Source organism: Scylla paramamosain, chromosome 1 (genome assembly GCF_035594125.1).
Source record: "Scylla paramamosain isolate STU-SP2022 chromosome 1, ASM3559412v1, whole genome shotgun sequence".
Taxonomy (NCBI): domain Eukaryota; kingdom Metazoa; phylum Arthropoda; class Malacostraca; order Decapoda; family Portunidae; genus Scylla; species Scylla paramamosain.
The window spans coordinates 15497501-15522500 of record NC_087151.1 but is presented as its reverse complement, the minus strand read 5'-3'; the positions used below and the strand labels follow the sequence as shown (position 1 = coordinate 15522500).

General features: G+C 39.5%; 1 protein-coding gene across 3 annotated transcripts in view; it reads right to left on the bottom strand.

The window, feature by feature from the left end:
- LOC135101337 (dynein axonemal heavy chain 5-like) overlaps positions 1-25000 on the bottom strand; it is a 95893-nt gene that overhangs the window by 56971 nt on the left and 13922 nt on the right. For 2 of the 3 annotated variants that reach the window (XM_064005195.1, XM_064005208.1), the window contains exon 1: positions 22912-23363. The exons of the other annotated variant lie outside the window; for it this stretch is intronic. In XM_064005195.1, coding sequence (XP_063861265.1) covers positions 22912-22965 — 54 coding nt within the window. In that variant the 5' untranslated portion in view covers positions 22966-23363. Of the gene's footprint in view, positions 1-22911; positions 23364-25000 lie in introns of those variants that run through there. 3 annotated transcript variants of the gene reach the window in all.

Genomic DNA, 25000 nt, shown 5'->3' with positions numbered 1-25000 from the left:
TGACACCGAGTGTTCTCGAGCTACACATGATAGAGAGGTAGCCCACAAAAGGTACTTGAGCCTTCCATCACCGGAATCTCATACACTTTATATATCTGCCTGGAATCATGCCAAGTCTGTTCTCCAACTAGTCAAAAACTCCTTCATTAATATAAAGTGTCAGAATCTTTCAAGATCTAACTCCTCCCCCCGTGACTTCTGGCACATAGCCAAAAACATCTCCAATAACTTTGCTTCTTCTTTCCCTCCTTTATTTCAACCAGATGGCACCACTGCTATCACATCTATCTCTAAAGCTGAACTCTTTGCTCAAACCTTTGCTAAAAACTCTACCTTGGACGATTTAGGGCTCCTCCACCCTCTGATTACTTCATGCTACCCATTAAAATCCTTCGCAGTGATGTTTTTCATGCCCTCGCTGGCCTAAACCCTCGGAAGGCTTATGGACCTGATGGAGTCCCGCCTATTGTTCTCCGAAACTGCGTCTCCTTGCTTGCACTCTGCCGAGTCAAACTCTTTCAACTCTATCTGTCAACATCTACCTTTCCTTCTTGCTGGAAGTTTGCCTACATTCAGTCTGTTCCTAAAAGGGGTGACCGTTCTAATCATTCAAACTACCGTCCTATTGCTTTAATTTCTTGCCTATCTAAAAATTTTTAAATCTATCCTCAACAAGAAGATTCTTAAACATCTATCTCGTCAGAACTTTCTATCTGATCGCCAGTATGGGTTCCGTCAAGCCTGCTCTATTGATGATCTGGCCTTCCTTGCTGAATCTTGATCATCCTCTTTTAGAGATTTTGGTGAAACTCTTGCTGTTGCCTTAGACATATCAAAAGTTTTGATAGAGTTTGGCACAAAGCTTTGATTTCCAAACTACCCTCCTACAGCTTCTATCCTTCTCTCTGTAACTTCATCTCAAGTTTCCTTTCTGACTGTTCTATTGTTGCTGTGGTAGACGGTCACTGTTCTCCTAAATATATTAACAGTGGTATTCCTCAGGGTTCTGTTCTGTCACCCACTCTCTTCCTATTATTCATCAATCATCTAAACCAAACTTCTTATCCTATCCTTTCCTACGTTGATGATACCACCCTGCACTTTTTTTCACTTCTTTTCATAGACGTCCAACCCTTCAGGAAGTAAATAGTTCACGCAGGGAAGCCATAGAAAGCCTGACTTCTGATCTCTCTAAAATTTCTGATTGGGGCAGAGCAAACTTATTATTGTTCAATGCCTCAAAAACTCAATTCCTCCATCTATCAACTCGACACAATCTTCCAGACAACTATCTTCATTAATCTTCTTCTTCCTCAATGAAACTCAACTATCCCCCTCTTCTACACTGAACATCCTCGGTCTGTCTTTTACTTATAATCTAAACTGGAAAATTCACATCTCATCTCTAGCTAAAACAGCTTCTATGATATTAAGCCAGTTATTCTCATCATTCCAACTGCTAACTCTGTACAGGGGCCTCATCCGTCCATGTATGGAGTATGCTTCACGTGCCTGGTGAGTTCCACTCATACCGCTCTTCTAGACAGGATGGTATCAAAATCTTTTCGTCTCATCAACTCCTCTCCTCTAACTGACTGTCTTCAGCCTCTTTCTCATCGCCGCAGTGTTGCATCCCTTTCTAACTTCTACCGCTATTTTCATGCTAACTGCTCTTTTGATCGTGCTAACTCCATGCCTTCCCTCCTCCCGCGGCCTTGATGCACAAGACTTTCTTCTTTCTCTCACCCTTATTCTGTCCACCTCATCTAATGCAAGAGTTAACCAGTATTCTCAATCATTCATCCCTTTTTCTGGTAAACTCTGGAACTCTCTGCCTGCCTCTGTATTTCCATTTTCCTATGACTTGAATTCCTTCAAGTCCTTATCCTTCAATATCTGACTACCGCTTTGGACCCTTTTCTGGGACCAGTATCTCAGTGAGCCTTTTTTTTTTTTTTTTTTTTTTTGTTGCCCTTGGTCGGTGCCCCTCCTACGTAAAAAATATAAAAAAAAGCGAACGAAGAGAGACTGATCAGAAGAGTATATGGAATTACCTGCACTCTAATTTTTTAATAGGTGTAATACGCAAATAAGTAATGAACTAAGGAATGAAGGGGAAAACAGAACCTTTGCTAAACCAGACAGGAAACTAGGGAAGTAAAGAATACATGAAGAGAATGGAAGAAAAATGAGAATACCAAGACTTTCATTTCTAAAAGGTGTAATAAAAGAGAAAGTAAGAAAATAAGGAACGAATAAAGGTAAAGTAGCCTACATGAAAACTAAAGAAGAGATATAGAATAATAGCCTTCATGTTAACTCACAGGTCTGATAAGGAAATAAAGAAAGATTAAATGAAAAAAAAAATAAAGAAGAGATACAGAATAATAGCATTTATCATTACTTTACTAAGCAAAAAAGAAGCAAATGAAGGAAGAATGTATGAAAATGAAAGAAGGGGTAAAGAATAGCTATTTTCACAGGTTACGTATGATATGATATAAGGAATTTAGTAAGGAAACAAAGAAAAATAAATTAAGAATACATGAAAACTAAAGAAGAGATAAAATAATAACACCAATTGTCTTTATTTTCCAAGCTTCACTACTATTGTTCCTTGCCTTCCTGCTCCCTTGTTCCTTCCCCTCCCAGTGGCAGGTGTATACTTTCATACGCCTTCCTCTTTTGTCTTGATCTTCCCCCCTCAGACTTCCATCAGCGGCGAGGGGAGGGTAACTGAGGTACCGCGCGCACACACACACACACACACACACACACACACACACACACACACACACACACACCTCATACGTACATCTATGACTCAACAGTAATCAATGAGGAAGAGGAGCAGGAGGAGGAGGACGAATAAATGATAATACATGAGAATAGCGAACATCATGAAACCAGCTGGAGGAGGAGGAGGAGGAGGAAAGAAGAAGAAGAAGAAGAAGAAGAAGAAGAAGAAGAAGAAGAAGAAGAAGAAGAAGAAGAAGAAGAAGAAAAAAAAAAGAAGAAGAAGAAGAAGAAGAGAGGCAGGAGTACCATGAAGTAAAAAAAAAAAAAGAGAAATAGTTAAAAAAAAAAAAAAGATCATTGAATTTTCATTTGGAAGAATGAAAGAAGACTCCATCAATCACTCTACACATGATAAACTCTACCCGTCTGATCCTCTGAAAATACAGTTAATGCTACCATGAAATGAGAGGAAAAAGTTACGTTCGAAAATAAAGCACAGCACTTAATGGCATCTTAATAAGCACAGTGTACGAGCAATAAAGATTTCTTAGCCTGTAATATACGTAGAAGATAATGGATGTAAAAATTATTATGTAATTTTATTCATATGTTTTACTAAGTGTTCATGACCTACTTTCCTTATTTAGTTTATTAATTAATTTATTTATTTATTTGTGTGTTAACTACAACTACTGCTGCTACTACTACTACAACTATCACTACTACTACTACTACTACTACTACTACTACTACTACTACTATAATCATGATAATGATAATAATAATAATAATAATAATAATATTAATAATAATAATAATAATAATAATAATAATGATAATAATAATAATAATAATAATAATAATAATAATAATAATAATAATAATAATAATAATAATAATAATAATTATTATTATAATAATAATAATTATTATTATTATTATTATTATTATTATTATTATAATTATTATTATTATTATTATTATTATCATCATCATTCATCAACATCATCAGCATTACTACTACTTGCCTACTACTACTACCACCACCTCCACTGCTACAAACTACTGGTATTACTATTACTACCTCTACTACTACTACTACTACTACTTCTACTACTACTACTACTACTACTACTACTACTACTACTACTACTACTACTACTACTACTACTATTATTATTATTATTATTATTATTATTATTATTATTATCAACAACATTACTACTGCTACCACTACTACTATTACTATTACTACCCACCATCATTACTACTACTACTACTACTACTACTACTACTACTACTACTATTACTACTACTACTACTACTACTACTACTACCACTACTACTGCTACTACTACTACTACTACTACAACTACTACTACTACTACTACTTCTACTACTACTACTACTACTGCCAATGCCAATCAGTGCCAATGTTTTCAAATTTTGTTTTACATATTTTATTTTTATTTTCATTTATTTTCTTTATTTTTTTGCTCCTTATTCAAAACATCTGTCCTAGTTTCGTGTCCTGCGGATCCATCACCGCCTAACTTATTTACGATCTTATTTATTTGTTTGTTTACCTACTCCCTTGTTTGTCCAGTGCAATATTATATTTCGGAACGAGAGCTGTGGGCATCAGAGTGAGGAAGTGGAAGAAAATGAGTGACTTGGAGAAATAGGGCACGAAAGAACAGGAGGAATAAAAGAGAGGATGGAAGTTAAAAGTAAGTGAAGAGAGAGAAAGGATTATGAGAAATGGAGGCAAAGAGCAGAACAGACAGCAGGAGAGAAGGGAGGTAAAGGAAAGTGGAGAAAAGTGATGCAAAAGAGAAAAAGGGAAAAGAAGAGAGTAGAAGGGAGAGACAACATGCAAACGAAAGAGGAAAGACAGGGATACAAGAAAGAGAAGAGAGGTCAAGAATGAACAGGAGAGAATATGTACAAAGGAAGGAAATACAAAGGAATGCAAAGGAAAACAAACAGCAACATGATAAAGGAAACAGGAGACGTTATAAACGAAAGAAAATACAAAGAAATACAAACACACGGGGATACAAATGAATACAAACACCAACTGATCTTTTGCAAGGAAAGGAATAAGAGAAAGGAACAAGAGATGGACATAAACGAAAGAGCACACAAAGGAATACAATGCAAAGGAGGACAAAACAAAACAGACATAAACAGATCTTTTGGTCCCTGCTGGCCTGTTTCGTGGTGAAGAAAATATAAGTCTGAACGAGGGCTGGTTTCCGTGACTGAAAGATTGGGTGAATAAAGATCGATTCCTGTTTACCGTTGGATACAAAGGATCTCTCTGGTCTCACTAGATTTTGCCGTCACATGCTGCCCATCTGTCCTTTAGGGAAAAGAGGCAAAGGAGAGAAGGATGAAGAAAGAGGTGCATGAAAGAATACAGGAAACAGTAGGGAAAAGGCAGGCAAAGAATAAAGAAAGAGGAAACGGGAGGAGGTGAAAAGGCAGACAGAGAGAAAAAGAAGAGCAAGACAAAGAGGGAAAAAAAACAAAATGGAAGGAGGAAAGTGAAAGATAAAGAGGAAAGGAAGAATAAGAACAAGATATGAAGTCAATCACTTAAAAAAGAAAAAATAAAGAGACAAACAGTTAATCAAGAGTTAAGTAATCAGTTGGTCAGACATTCAAAGGAATAGGAAAGGGGTAGCAGAATATATCAAAGGGAACTAAGGGGGAAAGGAAGGAGTTAAGGGAAGAAAGGAAGACTCATTCATTCACAGGACACAGCCATTAATCGACAAATCCTTAATGAGATTCCTAATCATTAAATAACAAAGGAAAATTAGAAGATAAAAAAAGGGTTAAATAAGAGGCAATAACTAAAGAGAAATATATATATATATATATATATATATATATATATATATATATATATATATATATATATATATATATATATATATATATATATATATATATATATAAATATATATATATATATATATATATATATATATATATATATATATATATATATATATATATATATATATATATATATATATATATATATATATATATATATATATATATATATATATAGATAGAGAGAGAGAGAGAGAGAGAGAGAGAGAGAGAGAGAGAGAGAGAGAGAGAGAGAGAGAGAGAGAGAGAGGGAGAGGGAGAGAGAGAGAGAGAGAGAGAGAGAGAGAGAGAGAGAGAGAGAGAGAGAGAGAGAGGAGGAGAGAGAGAGAGAGAGAGAGAGAGAGAGAGAGAGAGAGAGAGAGAGAGAGAAGGATTTAAAGGGGAAAAAGAAAATCCAATCCCCCCACACACAAGACACACCAATAATCGTCAAACCTTTAATGAGATTCTAACCATTAAGTAACAAAGAAAAATTGTAACATGAAAAAAAAAAAAAAAGATGAGAGGCAAAAAGTCTTCGCCCATTAATCTTCCGGGCCATTTTTCTTCAAACCCTAACTCACATTAATGAACAATTCTGGGAAACTGGGAATTATTGCATTCACCTTGAGGGCTCTTGGCTGGGAGGAAGAGAGGGGAGAGAGGGGAGAGAGGGGGGACGGGAGGGGAGGAGAGGAGAGGAGGAGGAGAAGGAATGCGGGAAATGAAGTGCGAGAATGAATGTGAAGTTGGAGAAGGAGGGACATTGAAGGTAAGAAGAAGGAAAGGTGAGTGAAAAGTGGAGAATGAACGGAGGAGGGAAGGAATGAAAGAAACGTTATGAATGAAAGGACACAGAAAGAAAGCGAAATATAAAAAGATAAAGGATGAAGTGCATAAGAAAGATATAATGAACCTGGTGTATAATGTAGGAACAAAAAAAAAATGGAGAATGAAGAAGGGAAGGAAGGAAGGAAAGGAAAGTTATGAAAGGAAGCAGAAAGAAAGAAAGTAGAATACAAAATAAAAAAAATGAGTTGCATAAGAAAGATATAATAAACCTGGTGTATAATGTAGGAGAAAAAAATGGAGAATGAAGAAGGGAAGAAATAAAGGAAAAAAAATATGAAAGACATGAGTGAGAAAAAGTGAAATAAAAAAAAGAAATAAAGAATGAAAGAAGAAAGATATCATAAACCTCGTGTACAAAGTATGAGAAAGAAAAAAAAATAATAAGAGAAGGAAGAGTGTAAAAGACAAAAGTAATGAGGTAGAGAGAGAGAGAGAGAGAGAGAGAGAGAGAGAGAGAGGAGAGAGAGAGAGAGAGAGAGAGAGAGAGAGAGAGAGAGAGAGAGAGAGAGAGAGAGGTGAGAAAGAAGGGACGACAGGTGAACCTCCCCGGAAGTATTATGCCACCAGGTGTGTGTGTGTGTGTGTGTGTGTGTGTGTGTGTGTGTGTGTGTGTGTGTGTGTGTGTGTGTGTGTGTGTGTGTGTTTGTGGCGATCTACCTTTCCTTAATGAATCTTCGTCATTCTCTTCTCTGCTGTTGCTTTATATACGTCAAAACCCTTCATTAAAATCTGGCATAACTTCTAAATTTCTGTTTGCCTTATACAATCTCTATCCATCCCTTTGCTCTTTTGTCTTAAATTTCCTCTCTTCCTTTTCTGCCATTCAGTTGGTGCAGTCATATATGGCAACCACTGTTCTCTTCAGCCTATTAACAATGGTGTTCTGCAAGGCGCTGTCCTTTCTCACAGTCTTTCCCTTTATTCTAAAATGATCTTCTCTTCCAAGTTCTTTCCCCTGTCGTTCTTATGCCGAGGACAATACGCTGCACTTCCCAAGTCTTTCCCTGTATCCTGTCCCATTGTCTTATGTTAATGACTCCACCATGCCTCTCTCATAATGATCCCCATCCACTCTTGTGCTGATGACGTTACCCCTGCATCTCTCAGATCTTTCACTCTATCCTGTCTTATGATGATGATTCTACCCTGCCTCTCTCAAGTCTTCCCCCATCCACTCTTGTACTGATGACGCTACCCTGCACCTCTCCAGTCTTTTTCCCTATCATGTCTTATGTGGATGACTCTTCCCTGCCTCTCTCAAATCTTTCCTCAACCACTCTTGTACTGACGACTCTACCTTGCATCTGTCAAATCTTAACGGGAAATAAACACTTCATGCAAAGATGCCACGAAGCACCTAACCTGATCTATCTACAGTATAACCTCGCGCTATTTAATGCTGCAAATACTCAATTCCTACATCTATCTTTTTTTTTCTACACTCTGTTTTTACTTTATCCTTGACCGCTCTACCTAATACACAAGATAATACTCAGGATCTCTGCCTGTTTCTATTTTTTCCCTTCCAGTGACTTTAACCGTTGCAAGAGAAAATTATTGACTTATCTCCGGAACTAAATTGGACTCCGTTTAGATTCAGAAAATCGTTTCCTTTTCTTCTATTCTGGGAGCGGCAACTTAGCAGATCTTTTTTTATTTATTTATTTATTTCCTTCTTTGTGCCCTTGGCTGGATAAACACATACACACATACATACAGAAAAAAAACAATCTTTTTCCTTCTCCTTCTCTTCTTCTTCTTCCTCCTCCTTCTCATCACACACACACACACACACACACACACACACACACACACACACACACACACACACACACAAAAGAAAATAAAATCCTCCTCCTCTTCTTCCTTCTCATTCTCCTCTTCTTGCTCCTCCTCCTTCTCCTCCTCCTCATCACACACACACACACACACACACACACACACACACACACACACACACACACACACACACACAGACATACAAAACTTCCTCCTCCTCTTCTTCCTTTTTCTCTTCTTCTTCCTCCTCCCCCTTCTCCTCCTTCTCATCACACACACACACACACACACACACACACACACACACACACACACACACACACACACACACACAAACACACACACACACACACACACACATACACACACACAAAAGCTCCTCCTCCTCCACGCTCTCACACTCCCAAGAACGTCAATCCAATCTTAGAAAAAAAATAAAATAAATAAAATCACACTTGTAATCTAATCGAATGAAACACTGCGTAATGAACAGAACACAGGAACACCACCTCAATGTCACAGGTCTCTCTTCAACTCCCCACACGACCCCCACAAGACCACAACAAGGGGTCAGTGATAGTGTTTTACCATTTCTGTATCAGCTGAGGGTTTAAGATACGCTGAAATAATGTGAAATAGATTAGTGGTAAATATTATAGTAAATCATATAAGTAAATATTAGTGACACACAGGTAGATTGCAATACATATTAGTTCTCTCTCTCTCTCTCTCTTCTCTCTCTCTCTCTCTCTCTCTCTCTCTCTCTCTCTCTCCTCTCTCTCTCTCTCTCTCATGCATTCAGGGGCAAGGGAGGCGTATAAAGAAGGAAAGGGAACAGGAAAGAAGGAGAAAGACAGGGACACACTCGGAACGGAAGGGGAAGAGGAAAAAATTACGCACACACTGGAAACGGGGAGGAAAGGAAAACACTCGAATGGAAAAGAGAGAGAGAGAGAGAGAGAGAGAGAGAGAGAGAGAGAGAGAGAGAGAGAGAGAGAGAGGAGAGAGAGAGAGAGAGAGAGAAAAGACACTTAAAGATAATCACAGAGGCGAATAAACAGAACAGGGAAAAATATGATATCACCACTGACACACACACAAACACACACACACACACATACACAGTACCGTCAAGAGAGGGGGGAGGTGGAGGTTGAGAAGGCAGAGGAGGTGTAGTAAGAGGAGGTGGAGGAGGATGAGGCGAAGGCAGGACACAGCGCCGCCTTCCCGCCCTAACCGCGAGCAGGGCTACAGTGAGGCAGGCAGCGGCGAGACTCTTGGTGGGGCCTCGCGTGCTCCTAAATTCAGGGACCCAACGGACTGAGGGGAAGCAGGACAGCGCACGCGATAATACCCGCGGGAGGAGCTAAAGCAGGGAGGGAGAGGGAGGTAAGGGCGAGGAGGGCGGGATCGGTGAGTGTTCCCGCACGCCCTGACGCATCCTGTCCTCCCATTCCTCTACTTTCCTTCTTGCGTGTAGCTTCTCCTCTCTCTCTCTCTCTCTCTCTCTCTCTCTCTCTCTCTCTCTCTCTCTCTCTCTCTCTCTCTCTCTCTATACACGTGTTACTCTGTTCCTTTCCATCTGTGCCTGCAATCCTAAAATCCCTTTATCTTTTTTCTATTTTTCCTCTTTCTCTTTCCCTCTCTTCTCTCTCCCTATCACCTCTCTCTGCCCATTTACTCTCTATTTCTTTCCATATCTCCTCTCCTCCAGTCTCTTCATTTTTTCTATCTCTCGCCACATCTTTTCTCTTCCCGTTTCCTATTTCCTCTCTGTCCCTCCCCATATCTCCTCTCCTGTCTATCTTTCCTCATATTTCCTCTCCTCCCGTCTCATGTCCTCTCTGTCCCTCGCCATATCTCCTCTCCTTCCGCCCCTCACCATGCGGAAAGCTCTACGCGTCAGGTGTTTCCTCTCTCCCCGCCTCTCGTCGTGTCTCTCCCTCGTTCCCTGGTCATCGTTGAGTAATCCTTGTGAGTATTGCGTCGCTCTCTGTGATCCTGCCAATGTGTCAAAAGCAGGCAGGCCCGGTAGCGTTGTAGCGTCTGTGTGTACGTGTTTGTGTGTGTGTGTGTGTGTGTGTGTGTAGGGGGAGGGAGATGGGACGTGGCACTGCGACGTATGAGGGGAAAGATGAGGAAGGTAATGTGCTGTTATGTTTGAAGGTTGTGAGGTATGTGTGTATGTGGAGGGAGTTACGATTTTTATTTATTTATTTTTTTCGTGTGTATATATGTCTGCTTATCTGTCTTCTTTTTTTTTTTCTTTTATCTATCTGTCTGTCTCGCTCTGTTTATTTGTCTCTCTCTTTCTCTGTTAATCTGTGTCTGTCTGTCTGTCTTTCCGTCTGTCTGTTTGCCTGTCTGTCCGTTTTTTCTGTCTGTCTGTCTCTTTGTCCGTTTGCTTATAATTCTGTCTATCTGTTTCTCTGACTGCTTACATGTCTCTGTCCTTTTTGTTTGTCTATACATCTCTCCGTTTGTTTGTCTGTCTATCCGTCAGTTTATTACCTGTCTCTTCGCCTGTTTATCTATGAATCTCTCCGTCTATCTGTCTATCTGCCTCTCCGTCCGTCTGTTCATGTATCCCACGTGCAAGTTTGGTAGAAATTAAGCCAACCCCGACACGAATAAATTTACCTCACGTGCAACCTGTAATTGTGTGGCCGTGTTGTCCAGGTAATGGAGATAACTTGCCACACATCGCATGGGAGGATTGGGGGGCGGTCCCTTAGCCTCCTACAGACCTTCCTCATCCTTATCCTCTTCCTCCTTCTTGCCATTGGGTCATATGAGGAGGCTGAGAGCAAGGCTGGAGGAGGGGATATGGGGGGGGAAGGGAGGGTTAATGCAGGCCAGTACAAATTGCCTTGCTTATGGGGAGGTATTAGCAATTATATCTTTTTTTGAACCTCGAGTGAAATGTTGTAGTTACTTTTTCTATTTTATTTTGTTTGTTTATGATTTGTTTTAGAACGGAGAAGTGAATGCTTGTCACCGCTATCTACTATTTTATCTTTACTCTCCCTACATTTATACATTATACACATTGTAAGTACTTATATCCTTGCCCACAGTCATAAATCATAACTTCTTTATTTTCTTTTTATAATGCAGTCTCTCTCTCTCTCTCTCTCTCTCTCTCTCTCTCTCTCTCTCTCTCTCTCTCTCTCTCTCTCTCTCTCTCTCTCTCTCATATTTTACACAGAAAACGTGGCTTTTCTCAAGGAATCTTGGTAACTTACATAGAAAAGTTGGTAACTCGCACGGAACCCTCGATAGCTTGGACAAAAGGAAAACTCGGTAACTTCCACATAAAACACGACAGTTCTCAAGAATACAAAGCAACTTGCGCTGAAAACTTCGTAGTTCTCAGGCAAACACAGTGCATTACACGGAAAACACGACAAATTTCAAGAAAACACGATAATTTCCACAAGAAACAAGACACTTCTCAGGAAAATAGTAACTTACAAACAAAAATAAATAAATAAAATAAAATAAAATAAAATAAATAAATAAATAAATAAATAAATAAAAATAAAAATATATAAATAAATGAATAATAATAAAATCTCAAAGAACTCTGTAACTCAGTTCACTTCTTTCCCTAATCCCCGAAAGGCCGTGTGAGGGTGACGTGTGACATTCCACCGGCTTGGCGTCCCCAAGTAAACACTCGCCTAGTCCCTTGGTGGCCACCAGACTCTCATTCAGCACGGCAGGGTTCACACTAACATGAGGTCTGAGAGGTACGCCTGTACCTTGCCATTATACCATAAAGTTGATGTCAATACCTTCATGCCATCAGATTCACGTATATAAATAGTAATGTCTTCTTGCACTTGAGTTATCTACATTGTGATAGAATTTATTTAGTGTTTCACTCGTCTTTTCACTTCATTCCTAAGTCGTCATTCGTTAAGACTCCTCTCATTCACTTATCTCATTCCTTCTGTCATTACTATGTATTATTTCGTCTGTATGTCTCACTCACTCACTCACTCACTCACTCACTTCTTTCATTCATTCTCTTAGTACTACTTCCTCTTTCGTCTGTATGTCTCACTCGCTCACTCACTGTTCTTATTCCTCCTCACACTTCACTCATAGGTTCTCCATCGCTTCTGTGTCTCATCTCTCTTATTCCTCTTCTCTGTTCTCTTTCGCCAGCATACCTCATTTCTCTCATTTCTTCGTCAGTGTGCCTCACTTCTCTCACTCCTTCGTCAGCGTGATCCATTTATCTCCATTCCCTTACTCCTACTTTCTCCTTCGTCAGCGTGTCATCGGGGACATCCCACAATGCTCCTTTCAACCCGCCCCTCCTAGTGCTGCGTGACACCCGTTGACTCCCACTACCTCCTCTTTTCCTCCCACCACGCTCAGGGGTAAGTACAGCATTGCAGCGTCAGATACAGTGTACACGATTACTATATATTCTTTATTCTTATGTGAATTGTGAACAAAATGCCAGGGCTGAAGAAAAGAGGAAGAATCAGTGCACTTAATGATTTTCAAATATGAGGAATGAAAAATTACCTCGAAGAAGTGATCAAAATAATACATGATGGAAAGGAAGAAAAATCAATAAACTTAGTGACTTTCTAAGGTAAGGAATGAAAAAGTCAAGTGGAAAAATATGTAAAAAGTAAAAGAAAAGAAAAGATGAAGAATTGGTAAACTTAATGATTTTCTAAGATAACGAATGGAAATTAACAACTTTTTTTATGTAGGAGGGAGACCGGCCAAGGGCAAAAAAAAAAAAAATAAAATAAAATAAAATAAATAAATAAAAAAAAAAAAAGCCCACCGAGATGCTGGTCCCCGAACAGGATCCGAAGCGGCAGTAAAAAATTGAAGGATAAGTGTCTTGAAACCTTCCTCCTGAAGGAATTCAAGTCATAGGAAGGTGAAAATACAGAAACAGGCAGGGAGTTCCAGAGTTTACCCGAGAAAGACTTAACTCTTGCATTAGAGAAGTGGACAGAATAGTAGTAAGAGAAGGAAGAAAGTCTTGTGTACCGAGGCCGCGGGAGGAGGAGAGGCATGCAGTTAGCAAGATCAGAAGAGCAGTTAGCATGAAAATAGCGGTGGAAGATAGCAAGAGATGCAACATTGCGGCGATGAGAAAGAGGCTGAAGACAGTCAGTTAGAGGAGAGGAGTTGATGAGACGAAAAGCTTTTTGATTCCACCCTGAGGAGTTAACAAATCTTACTTGAAAAATCATCGAAGAAATACAAGTAAATAAGAAAAAAAGAAAGAGGAATCAGCGGACAAAATGATTTTCCAAGATGAAGAATGAAAAAAAATTTCGAAGTTAAAAATATACGATGAAAAAAGTCAAATGAAAGGAATGAATGTAAAATATAGAAAAAAGTAGAAAATAAATAAAGAAAAGAAAAAGAGGGAAAATCTATGAACTAAGATGAGGAATGACAAATGATTTTAAAGGAGTAAAAAAAAAAAAAAATACACTATGAAAAGTTAGTCGAAAAAAGAAACGGATTAAAGAAAGAGAAAAAAAAAACTAGTAGACTTAATAGGTATCGAAGAGGAGGAATGAAAAATAACTTCGAAGGAGTGAAAAAATGCATACGAGAAAAAGTTATGTGAAAAAAAAACAAAGCAACAACAAAAATAAAGAAAAGAGAGAAAAAAACACAAACGAGCGAACCCTAAGAAATAGACACCGGTGAAAAGGTAAAACTTGATGACTGAAAAAAAAAAATCACATCACCGAAGGAAATACGAAAAAAAAAAAGAGAGCTAAAAAAAGAAAGAAAAACGAGAACACGGATATCTCGCAAACAAAGAAAAATTGCTGGAAATGAGAGAAGTCACGGAAAGATGTCCTTGTGTGTGTGTGTGTGTGTGTGTGTGTGTGTGTGTGTGTGTGTGTGTGTGTGAAGGGAAAGGGGACAGCAAGAAGGCATAATTGGGAGCAGAGAGAGAGAGAGAGAGAGAGAGAGAGAGAGAGAGAGAGAGAGAGAGAGAGAGAGAGAGAGAGAGAGAGAGAAAGAGAGAGAGAGAATACCTACGCCACGCTCGTAAAAAGCCTGGCAGGACGTACCCTCGCACACTGACACCTTTGGGAATGACTAGTGTAAGGGTTACGTATCACATAAGTCAACAATAATAATATGGTGATGGTGGTGGTGGTGGTGGTGCTGCTGCTGGGACATGTGATAGAGACTGAGTGTGATCCATAGTGATTTTAACAGAAGTATTAGTGGTGGTGGTGGTGGTGGTACAGTGGTGGTGTTAGTGGTACGGCGTGGTCATGGGGACTATAAGTTGCTTAATCGTACTTTGGTAACATAAGAACATAAGAACATAAGAAATAAGGGAAGCTGCAAGAAGCGACCCTGTATGAAACACACCTGCCTATTTCCATCTGTTATCCCCATCCATAAACTTGTCAAATATTCTCTTAAAGCTCTCTAGTGTCCTAGCACTAACTACATGATTACTGAGTCCGTTCCACTCATCTACCACTCTATTTGAGAACCAATTTTTTCCTATCTCCTTCCTAAACCTAAATGTTTCAAGCTTGAACCCGTTTTTTCTTGTTCTACCCTGGTTGCTGATCCTAAGAATTTTGCTTACATCTCCCTTGTTATAACCCTTATACCACTTAAAGACTTCTATCAGGTCCCCTCTTAACCTACGTCTCTCTAGAGAATGTAAATTTAACAGCTTCAACCTCGCCTCGTAAGGAATACTCCTCATCCCCTGTATCCTTTTAGTCATTCTCCTCTGTACTGATTCTAATAGACCTATATCTTTCCTGTAATGTGGGGACCAGAACTGCACAGCGTAGTCTAGATGAGGTCTGACCAGCGCCAAGTATAACTTTAATATTACTTCCGGCCTTCTATTTTTAACACTCCTAAAAATGAATCCTAGTACCCTATTTGCCTTGTTTCTGGCTTCTATGCATTGTTTCCCTAGACGGAGTTCAGAGCTAACTATAACTCCTAAATCTTTCTCGTACCCTGTACCTACCAGAGTTTGGTTGTTTACTGTGTACCTATTGTGTGGGTTTCCTCTACCTACGCTAAGCACTTTGCATTTATTGATATTAAATTGCATTTGCCATCTATCCGTCCATTCATTCATTCTATCTAAGTCTGCCTGCAAGGCGATGGCATCCGATTCTGACCTAATTAATCTACCTATCTTTGTGTCATCCGCAAATTTACTAACATCACTACTAATTCCACTAACCTACCCGTTTAAAACAGTGCATGTGGTATTATTTGGGAGTATTTATCACTGTTAATAAGACGTACAGACAGAATTTATCATAATTTGAAACTCAGAATTGACTCTATTTAGCCTGAATATATTAGTAGTAGTAACTAGTATTCCTAAAGCACAGCACATCCAAGGGTTAGGAGAGCGCGTTGGTGGGGAGGTTGCCAGAGTACATTCCCCATGACCGCGACAACAGTGGCAGAAGGGACTAAAAAAATGGCTACAATTAACGGTATTCACTATTGCTGCCTATATAAGTATTCCTAAAACGTACCGCATGCACAGATTATGACACAGTGTTGGCGTGGAGGCTGCCAGAGTACGATAATGCAGCCCTGAGTCCCCGTGACCGCGACTACAATGTCAGCGGTGGTGTAAAACAAAGCCGAGTCGCTACCTAAGGTTAAGGTGGAGGCGTAAGGGTCATGGAAGGTCAAGAAACAGTATGATCTTAACTTTTAGCTGCACGAGGGGAGAACCTTCACAACCGTTCATTACCATAACTGTAGGGGAAGAGAGGCGAGCAGGCGAGGGGAGAGAGGAAGGGAAGAGGAGGCAAAGGTATGAAGATGAGAAGAAACGAGGGAAGAGAGGAAAGAAAAAAAAGGAGGAATTAGTAGTGGAGAGACGTGGGAGGTAAAATTATGGAAGTAAAAAAAGAGAGATAGAGAAAAAGAAAAATAGGAAGGGACGGAAAAGGGTAAGGAAAGAAAATTCAAGTGGATTTTGTTTTTTTTTATCAATAATTAATACATGAAGATAAAGCTAGATGGGAAGAAAAGAAGAAACAAAAGAATAACAGAAAAAATGAAGAAAAGTAACGGATACAACACACACAAGGAAAAAAAGTTGAGAAAGGAAAGAAAAAAGTAACAAACAACACACAAGAAAAAGAAGCAAGAAAAGAAGGAAAAAGTAACAGACAAAACACAAGAGCAAGAAAAAAAAACAATAAAAAAAGAGAAGAAAAAGAAAGGAAGAAAATAAAAGAAAGAAGATGAAGAAAGAAAAAAAGATAAAACACATACAACAGAACACATGCAAAAGCACAAAATGAAAAGAAAAAAAGAGAAAGATACCTAGCATACACACGTGTACTTTGAAAAAAAATAAATAAAAATAAACACGAGAGACAGCGAGAAAGAAAAAAGAATGAGACAAAAAAAGAAAAAAAATAACAAGCATATGTGTATTTAAAAATGAATAAAGAGAGAAAGAGTGAGACAATGAAGAAAAAGACCTGGTATGCTACGATAAGAATTCTAGTGCGATGCTTTGGACAGGGTATCATTTCAATGCGGCGGTGAAGTGACGCAGAGGTGTTACGAGGAGGAGGAGGAGGAGGAGGAGGAGGATAGAAAAGCCATGATTCCTGCGGGAGTTGCTCACCATGCAGGGAAAGAGGAAGGGACGAAGGGACTGAAATAAATATCTGCAACACCACCACCACCATCACCACTATTACTGCATTCATCACCATCACCACCGTCATTTTTACGCTCACTACTACTAACAGCATCACCACCACCATCACCACCATGACTACACTCACTACTATCGCCACTACCACTGTCACCTTCACCACTCTCATCACCATTCAGTATCACCACCACCATTACCATCACCACCATAACTACCACAAATCATCACCGTTACAAGCACTTCCTTATACACACACACACACACACACACACACACACACACAGAGAGAGAGAGAGAGAGAGAGAGAGAGAGAGAGAGAGAGAGAGAGAGTCAATCAGGCGTATCATTAGTGATTCACGTCATCCCGGGAACGAGTCCTCGCCGCTAAACCTAACATATTCCTTCTTCCCCCTCGTTAAGACCGCTCGTTATGGCCGGGACTCAGGTGAGGCGCGAACACACACACACACACACACACACACACACACACACACACACACACACACACACACACACACACACACACACGCACATACACACACACACACACACACACACACACACACACACACACACACACACACACACACACAATTTTTCTTCAAGTCATAGCAGTGGTCTTTTTTTTTACTGTATTTATTTATTTATTTATTGTTCTGGTATATCCGTGTACTAGTTTCTTCCGTCTCTCCAGCACCTCCCCGTCCGCAACACGCCCATATACCCGGTGATGACTTGCTGTTAGTGTGCTGCCTTCCCTATACATCTCCCCCGCTCCTCTCCTCCCCTCCCCCACTTTTAAGTATTCGTTAGGTTGATGGAAGTGTATATATTCATTTTTTTTTTCTCTCTGTTTCTTCTTCTTTCACTTATTTTTATATTTTTATCTTTCTTTCTTTGTATATATATTCATTCTTTTCATTTCTTTTATTTTTTTTTACTTATACCTTTTAGCTTTCTTTTTTTCTTCATTTCTCTTTTTCTTTCTCTTTTATTCTTTTTTTTCTTTCTTATCTCTCTTTCTCTCACTCTCCTCTCTCTCTCTCTCTCTCTCTCTCTCTCTCTCTCTCTCTCTCTCTCTCTCTCTCTCTCTCTCTTGCATTTATTTATTTATTTATTCATTTATTTATTTTACTTATTTTATTTATTTATTTATTTTATTGATTGATTTATTTTATTTATTTATCTATCTTTATCTATTTATTTATTTTTATTTTTTTTGCGTGTGTGAAAGAAGAACGAAAACTACAACTTGTTTTACCACCACCACCACAGTCACCACCACCACCACCACCACCACAATCACCACAACACCACCACCACCACCACCACCAGAACCGCCATCACCGACACAAACAACAACACCAAACAGCAACTATTCTACCTGATATATTTCCCCTTGAAGAGCCGGCCTGCAGTCTCCCCAGCGTAGCACTATATTGAGTTGCAGTAGTAGTAGTTTCATCCACCACGGCAGCGAGTCAATACACGTAAAGCACCGTCGCCTTTTGTTCCTTGGGAGATTATCGTCATTACGTCCCAGCTTAGATCAATGCTTTAAGACACTATCTGGTAACATTTTTATGGCCTTGCTTCATTTCTTTCCTGCATCGGTGAATATTGTGACTGATTCATCTGTCTATTCGTTTGATTCTGTTTATTTTAGCTGAGTAAGTTGGTTAGAGGTTGGTTAGTTCGTTTATTTGTTTGTCAGTTTGTTTGCTTATATGTTAGCTGGTTAGGTGGTTTGTTTGTTAGATGATTAGATGGTTAGTTAGTCCGTCATAGTTATCAATCTCCATCTTTCTTTGTAATTACAGCCAATACCATTATTTTCCCTTTCATTTCCAACTACGTAACTTCTTTTTCTCTCTCTCTTTCCTTTCCTCCTCCCTGTCGCCGTGTTCCTTCTCTTTCTTCCGTCCTTCGCTCCGTGTTATTCCTCTAATCCCGGCAAATGGCGGCCATGTCTTATTATTTAGCTTCCCTCCAACATGAGCTTGAGGGGAGAGGGAAGGAGGGAGGAGGGAAGGGTGAAGGAATGACGGTGAAGGAGGGAGGAGATGGAAGAAAAGGGAGGCAAGGTAGGGAAAGTAGAGGAGGAGGAGGAGGAGGAATAGGAAAGAGGATAAGAGAGGGAAAGAAAGAAAAGAGAGAGAGAGAGAGAGAGAGAGAGAGAGAGAGAGAGAGAGAGAGAGAGAGAGAGAGGAGAGAGAGAGAGAGAGAGAGAGAGAGAGAGAGAGAGAGAGAGAGAGAGAGGCATGGTGGGAGAGGAGGAAAGGTATGTAGAAAGGAAATGTAAAGAAGAGAAGGAAAGAAGACTAAAGGAGGAAGGAGGAGGAGAAAGAGGGGAAAAGAGACAAGAAAAGGGAAGGGGGAGAGGAAGAGAGGTATGTAGAAAGAAAAGGTGAGTAGGAAAGGAAATTAAAGGAGGAAAGAAGAAAAGGAAGAGGAGAGAGAAAAGGGGAAAGACAGGAATGTGGAAGGATGGCAAGAAGGTGGTTTAGAACAGGAAAATAGCTAGGAGAAGAGAAAGTAAAGTAGGGACGAAGGGAAAAAAAAAAAAGGAAAAAAAAAATGGGAAGGACTGAAAGAAAAGAAATAAGGAACAACATCTATTAATATGCATGTTACAAAGTTATTTAATCAGACAAATATATGGAATCACCTAAAAAACTAAATTAACATCCCTCTCAGATCTACTTTATTGAAAGGGGGAGGGGAGGGGAACGGTATTATCAGCAAACTTTTCCTTTTTTATATATTTTCCCTTCACATGTTACTCTAATATATATAAAGAAAAATATATATACGAGTAATTTGGCAAGAATTGGATTTCCACGGCTCTACAGTCACAAAATGATCGTCTTGCAATAAAGGAACGAGGCTCAGCACTAATAATACAAGCAGGTCATTGACATTGACAATTTGACACCTCTCGGAAGACAGTGTGGGAAGGCAGCAGCTTGTGTCGACAGTCGCTTTGACTGAGACAAAGGTTCCTCCTCCGGGGCTGCGTCAGAGGATCAGGGGAGCAAGGGGCAGGTTGAAGCTTTCTCTAGTTCGGTGCTGCCTTAGATGAGGAGCTGTGAGAGGGAGAGTGACACATAGATAGCGAGAAAATTTATGGGAAATGTGAACTCTTGATTTTGTTATTGATGTTTGTGTTCTTATTTCTTTTTTTTTATTTATTTATTTTATTATTTATTTATTTATTTATTTTATTATTATTATTTTTTTTTTCATCTCAAAAATACCTAATTTTTCGCATTCCATGAACAAACGTCTACGGAGAACACTTGCCACATTTACACAAGTCTGAGGAAGTGCTGTCACGGACTGCTAGTTACGGTACTGACAATCGTGTTTCAGCATTATTACCATGTGACCTCACGCTTCTCCCGAGCCCCGCCCGCCACCGCTCGCCCCGACCCGCCCGTGGGATGTGTGTCCTGGCTTGTTCTTATATAGACCTCGGCGGAGACAATCCCAGCTCGGGTGTCGTCACGCGAGCACCGCACCGCACGCCCCGCCACGCTCGGCAGCCCTTCTCGCTGCCGGCTGCCGGAATGTCCTACTGTCCCTTATGCTACTTTTTAGTGTTCCAGTTGTCACTCTGGATCACGTAAACATCTCCTTATGATACTGTTCACTGTTCCATGTGTCACTCTGGATCACGCGAATACCGGACACATATAAGGTAAGTCAGGTGAGAGTAAGTTATGTTATCTAATTCCGTGTGACTTAACCTGCGAGTATACTTAGCCTAACCTAACATAGGATTACATAAAATAGATTAATTGCCATTAACGCCGTCCTCAAATATTCTTAATTTTAACTATAACAGAAACGAACATCTTAGAGCCTCTATACGAAAGTGTTTATGTTACATTATGTTACCTTTCATTTATACAATAAGTATATACTGAATTACCATTAACGCTACTCTTATGTCCCCCTACTTTCAATTAAAGCAAGCAGCGGACACCTCAGAGCAAATCTTAGAAAGTCCTTAGCTTAAGTTACTTTATATGCAATACTTTATGCAATAAGCATATACTGAATTACCATTAACGCCGCTGTTATTAAGTCCTCCTCCACTACAAGAGCTTCAGTAATGCTACACTCAAGCGACCAAACTCAGCCATATTACAACGCGACTCCACTGAATTAGCAGGGTATACCATGAACAAAAAGAAAATGCAGCAAGAACTAAAGAAAACGAACTTTATATGGGTGGCTTATACTTTCTGACTAAGAAATCAATTTTTTAAGCAATAGTAGTAGTAGTAGTAGTAGTAGTAGTAGTAGTAGTAGTAGTAGTAGCAGCAGCAGCAGCAGCAGCAGCAGCAGCAGCAGTAGTAGTAGTAGTAGTAGTAGTAGTAGTAGTAGTAGTAATAGTAGTAGTAGTAGTAGTAGTAGTAGTAGTAGTATCAAAGACTATAGAGAAATATAGTATAGTAGTAGTCGTACTAGTAGTACTACTAGTAGTAGTAACACTAGTAGTAGTAGTACTAGCTGTATTATTAGTAGTAGTAGTATCTATTGTAGTAGTAGTAATAGTATTAGTAGTAGTAGTAGTAATGCACATCTATTTTCAATACAAATTAATTTTATTCCGATAGATTTCATTGTATCAAACTGAAAAGAAAAGTAATATCATTGTAACTAGACTATACTCGCGCAGGTGATCCTCGCCTGCAGCCACGCCGCCTCATTACTACACGAGTGGGTCCAGTCACGATTCATCACAGTCCATGACACGAGACGTAAACCAATACACGGGGACGCTTCCCAGAATACTCGTATACCCAACCACTGCCCCAGTGTTTTAGTATTTCTTGGGTCACTAGTGACAACGGGTGCAGAGTACAGGACAGTTCCTCCAGTCACGATTCATCACAGTCCATCACGCGAAGCATAAACCAATACACGGAGATGCTTCCCAGAATAAACCCAACCCCTGTCGTGATACTGACTGCTGTTTTAGGGTCTCCTTGGCCGCGAGACAGTGATGGTGCGAAGTGCGGGACGATTCATCACAGTTCATCACGAGACACAAACCAATACAGAGAGACGCTTCTCAGAATATTACCTAACGTGTCTTGAGCCGCGAGACAATAAAGACGCAAAGTGCAGGGCCTTCCTCTCCCTCACGAACCCTCACGCAAGGAAAGCTTGGAATGCTATTAAAGGAAGTGAAAGAGACGAGTGCAGATAAAGAATGAAAGCATGAAAGATTATTCTGAAATCTCTTCATGCCTGCATACTCAGCTCTCATATAGATGTGTATGATTTAAGTATATAGCTAACACATTTTCTTCAAATTTCAGACTTTTGTATACGAGGAAGCATGTGATGAAATAAATTAGATTATACAACATAATTATTTTCTTTCGCATTTAAGTTTAGTAGAGTTATACAATTAAATGAGGTAGATACAGCACGTTACCAATTAAGATTATGAAAAAATAGTGCATAGTGATACGTGCAATACAATACCGATATAAGTAAATGTGTGTGTGTGTGTGTGTGTGTGTCAAAAGGACGCAAGGAGTATAGTGCAGGTAATGGAGATATTCATATAAAGTGGATCACATCAATCAGGATAACAGTACAACAATTCAAAGGCAAGGAGTGCATCTGTGAAGGAAGTTATAGCTACAATGCAATGCCGTCACGATCCAGGTAGACAAAAAAGCATACAGTCATCCATCCATCCAGCTACCCAGCCAGCCAGCCTGCCAGCCTGCCAGCCTGCTAGCCAGTAGTCAGTGTACGAACTAGCCAATTAGCCAGCCATACAGCTAGCCAGCTGGACAGACCGTTAGCCAGCCAGCCAGTAAGATAGGCAGCCAGCCAGCCAGCCAACCAAATAACTAGCCAACCAGCCAACTAGTTAATTATTCAGCCAGGCAACCAATCACTCAGCCAGCCTGCGCTCCAAACAACCAAACATCTTGCCTACGTACCCTCTTGAGCATCACCATCAGCTTGAGACTCTTGGCTCCTTCTTGGGCAGCCATGGCTCACTCGTGTACCTGTTGACACGCACTCCACAACACTCCTCGAGCCTACTAATCCTCCTCCTCCTCCTCCTCCTTCCCTGCTCGTGCTCCTGTTGCTTGCCCGCCGCTGCTGCAGCACACACGCCCGCTGGTTCAGTTCCGCTTAAACACGTCACTCTTTCATTAGGACTCACGCGTTTACACAAGGGGCTTGTTTCCGCCTTGGTGCGTCATTCTTACTCACATGCAGGATTACACGTACGAGTATATTACATTCTGCTTATCCATTTACTCATTTCCGTGTATTGCTTGTTAACTGTTCTCATTGTAAAGGAATGAAAGGAAGTAGTTCTAATATAATTCTTCCTTTGATTTGTACATTTTTTTTTCTGTGAGGTAAAGGATGATTTTTCACTTCTAACATGTGCTATTGCTTTCTGGAGTGGAGGAATGTAAGAAAGTGGTTCTAATATAATTTTTCCTTTGATCTGTACAAGTTTTTATTTTATGAGGTAAAGGATATTTTTTCCTTCTGACATGTGTTACTGCTTTCCAGAGGCGGTGTTCAGCAGGTGTTGAGGCTGACGCAGATGAACATGACACTTACATGTTCATCGCAATACTAAAGCAACATTGCGGCCACAGGTGGTTCCTCTCCAGGCCTGCTATGTTAGCTAAGTATTTGTTGGTCAGTTTTTTTGGAGCACTAGATACTAATGTTTACGAAAAAATATTTATATACTTTTTTTTCATGTAAGTGCTTTGCTACATTATTATAAGTTACAGAAATAACTATATTTTTCTATAGTGTGTGTGTGTGTGTGTGTGTGTGTGTGTGTGTGTCATTACATAACACTTAATATTCACATTCCGGTTGTTCTTTCGCAGTATTACATTAACTCAAAAACTTTACGAAATTTCAAGATCATAATATCAATAAAAAACATTTGTGAGTGACAACATAAAGACTAAAAATCAATGTTTATAAAAATTTAGAACCACAGTGAATGAGACATTCGAACACAACACTTATCTTCAGTAATTACCCTTTACAAGAACCTAAAGTCGGCGGGCAACGTTCTTTTCACTAGTATACAGTTAAAACATTTTTGGCCAGTTACTCCGAATGACCGACTGTTGCATCAAAACTCCCCCGTGTGTCAGATAAGCACCAGACATGAACCAGAGAGAAACTTTTATCCCATCACTTCATTAAGTCAACGGTACCCCCCCCCCCACACACACACACACACACGCACGCAGTCATGTTCTCACCTAACACAACAAAATTCCCTCAAATAAGCCTGCAATAATTTATTAGCTTGCAATAACAGTCTATTGCAAGTGTTGATCATCCACCTGACCTGACTGGCCGTCTCTCCAACTATGCTAATATACATGCAATGGTAAGCCACATAAACCCTTCTCCTAAACCGCCTCTTTAAGAAAATAAATAGCTACATTACTAAATGAAAATACTAACACGTCCATAATACATTTTCGTAAAATATTCTAATAAGCACGTTTCTTTATATTTTCAGCATATTTTTTTTTTTAACACTACTTGCGCCTTTATATTTGTTTATTTGTTAATTTATTTATTTGTATTTATTATTCATTTATTCATTCATTTATTTATATATGAGCTAATCATTATTTTATTTATTTATTTGTTTATTTGTGTTCTTTTTTACGGCATTCACACCTTTCACTATTCTTCGAATGTATAAAATAACCATGTTTTTCTTTCATGTTCATATCCTTCCTATTTTTTTTTTTTTTTTTCAACCTAAAGCTAGCCATGCTTTTCTTTTCTCTTCTTTTCTTTAGGGAACATGTTCCGCACCATTTTGCACACACACTAATGGCCACGATTTTACTGTTTACAATTTTCGCATCTTTTCAACGTGTACTATTCACACCTCTCGCACCTTTTCCATTGTATAGATAACCACATTTTTTTTTTTAATAGGCACATCTTTCGCACACCCCATCAAACATATCGTCTACCACGTCACTGTTAAATTCTTCTGCTGCCATTCAGTCACAAAGC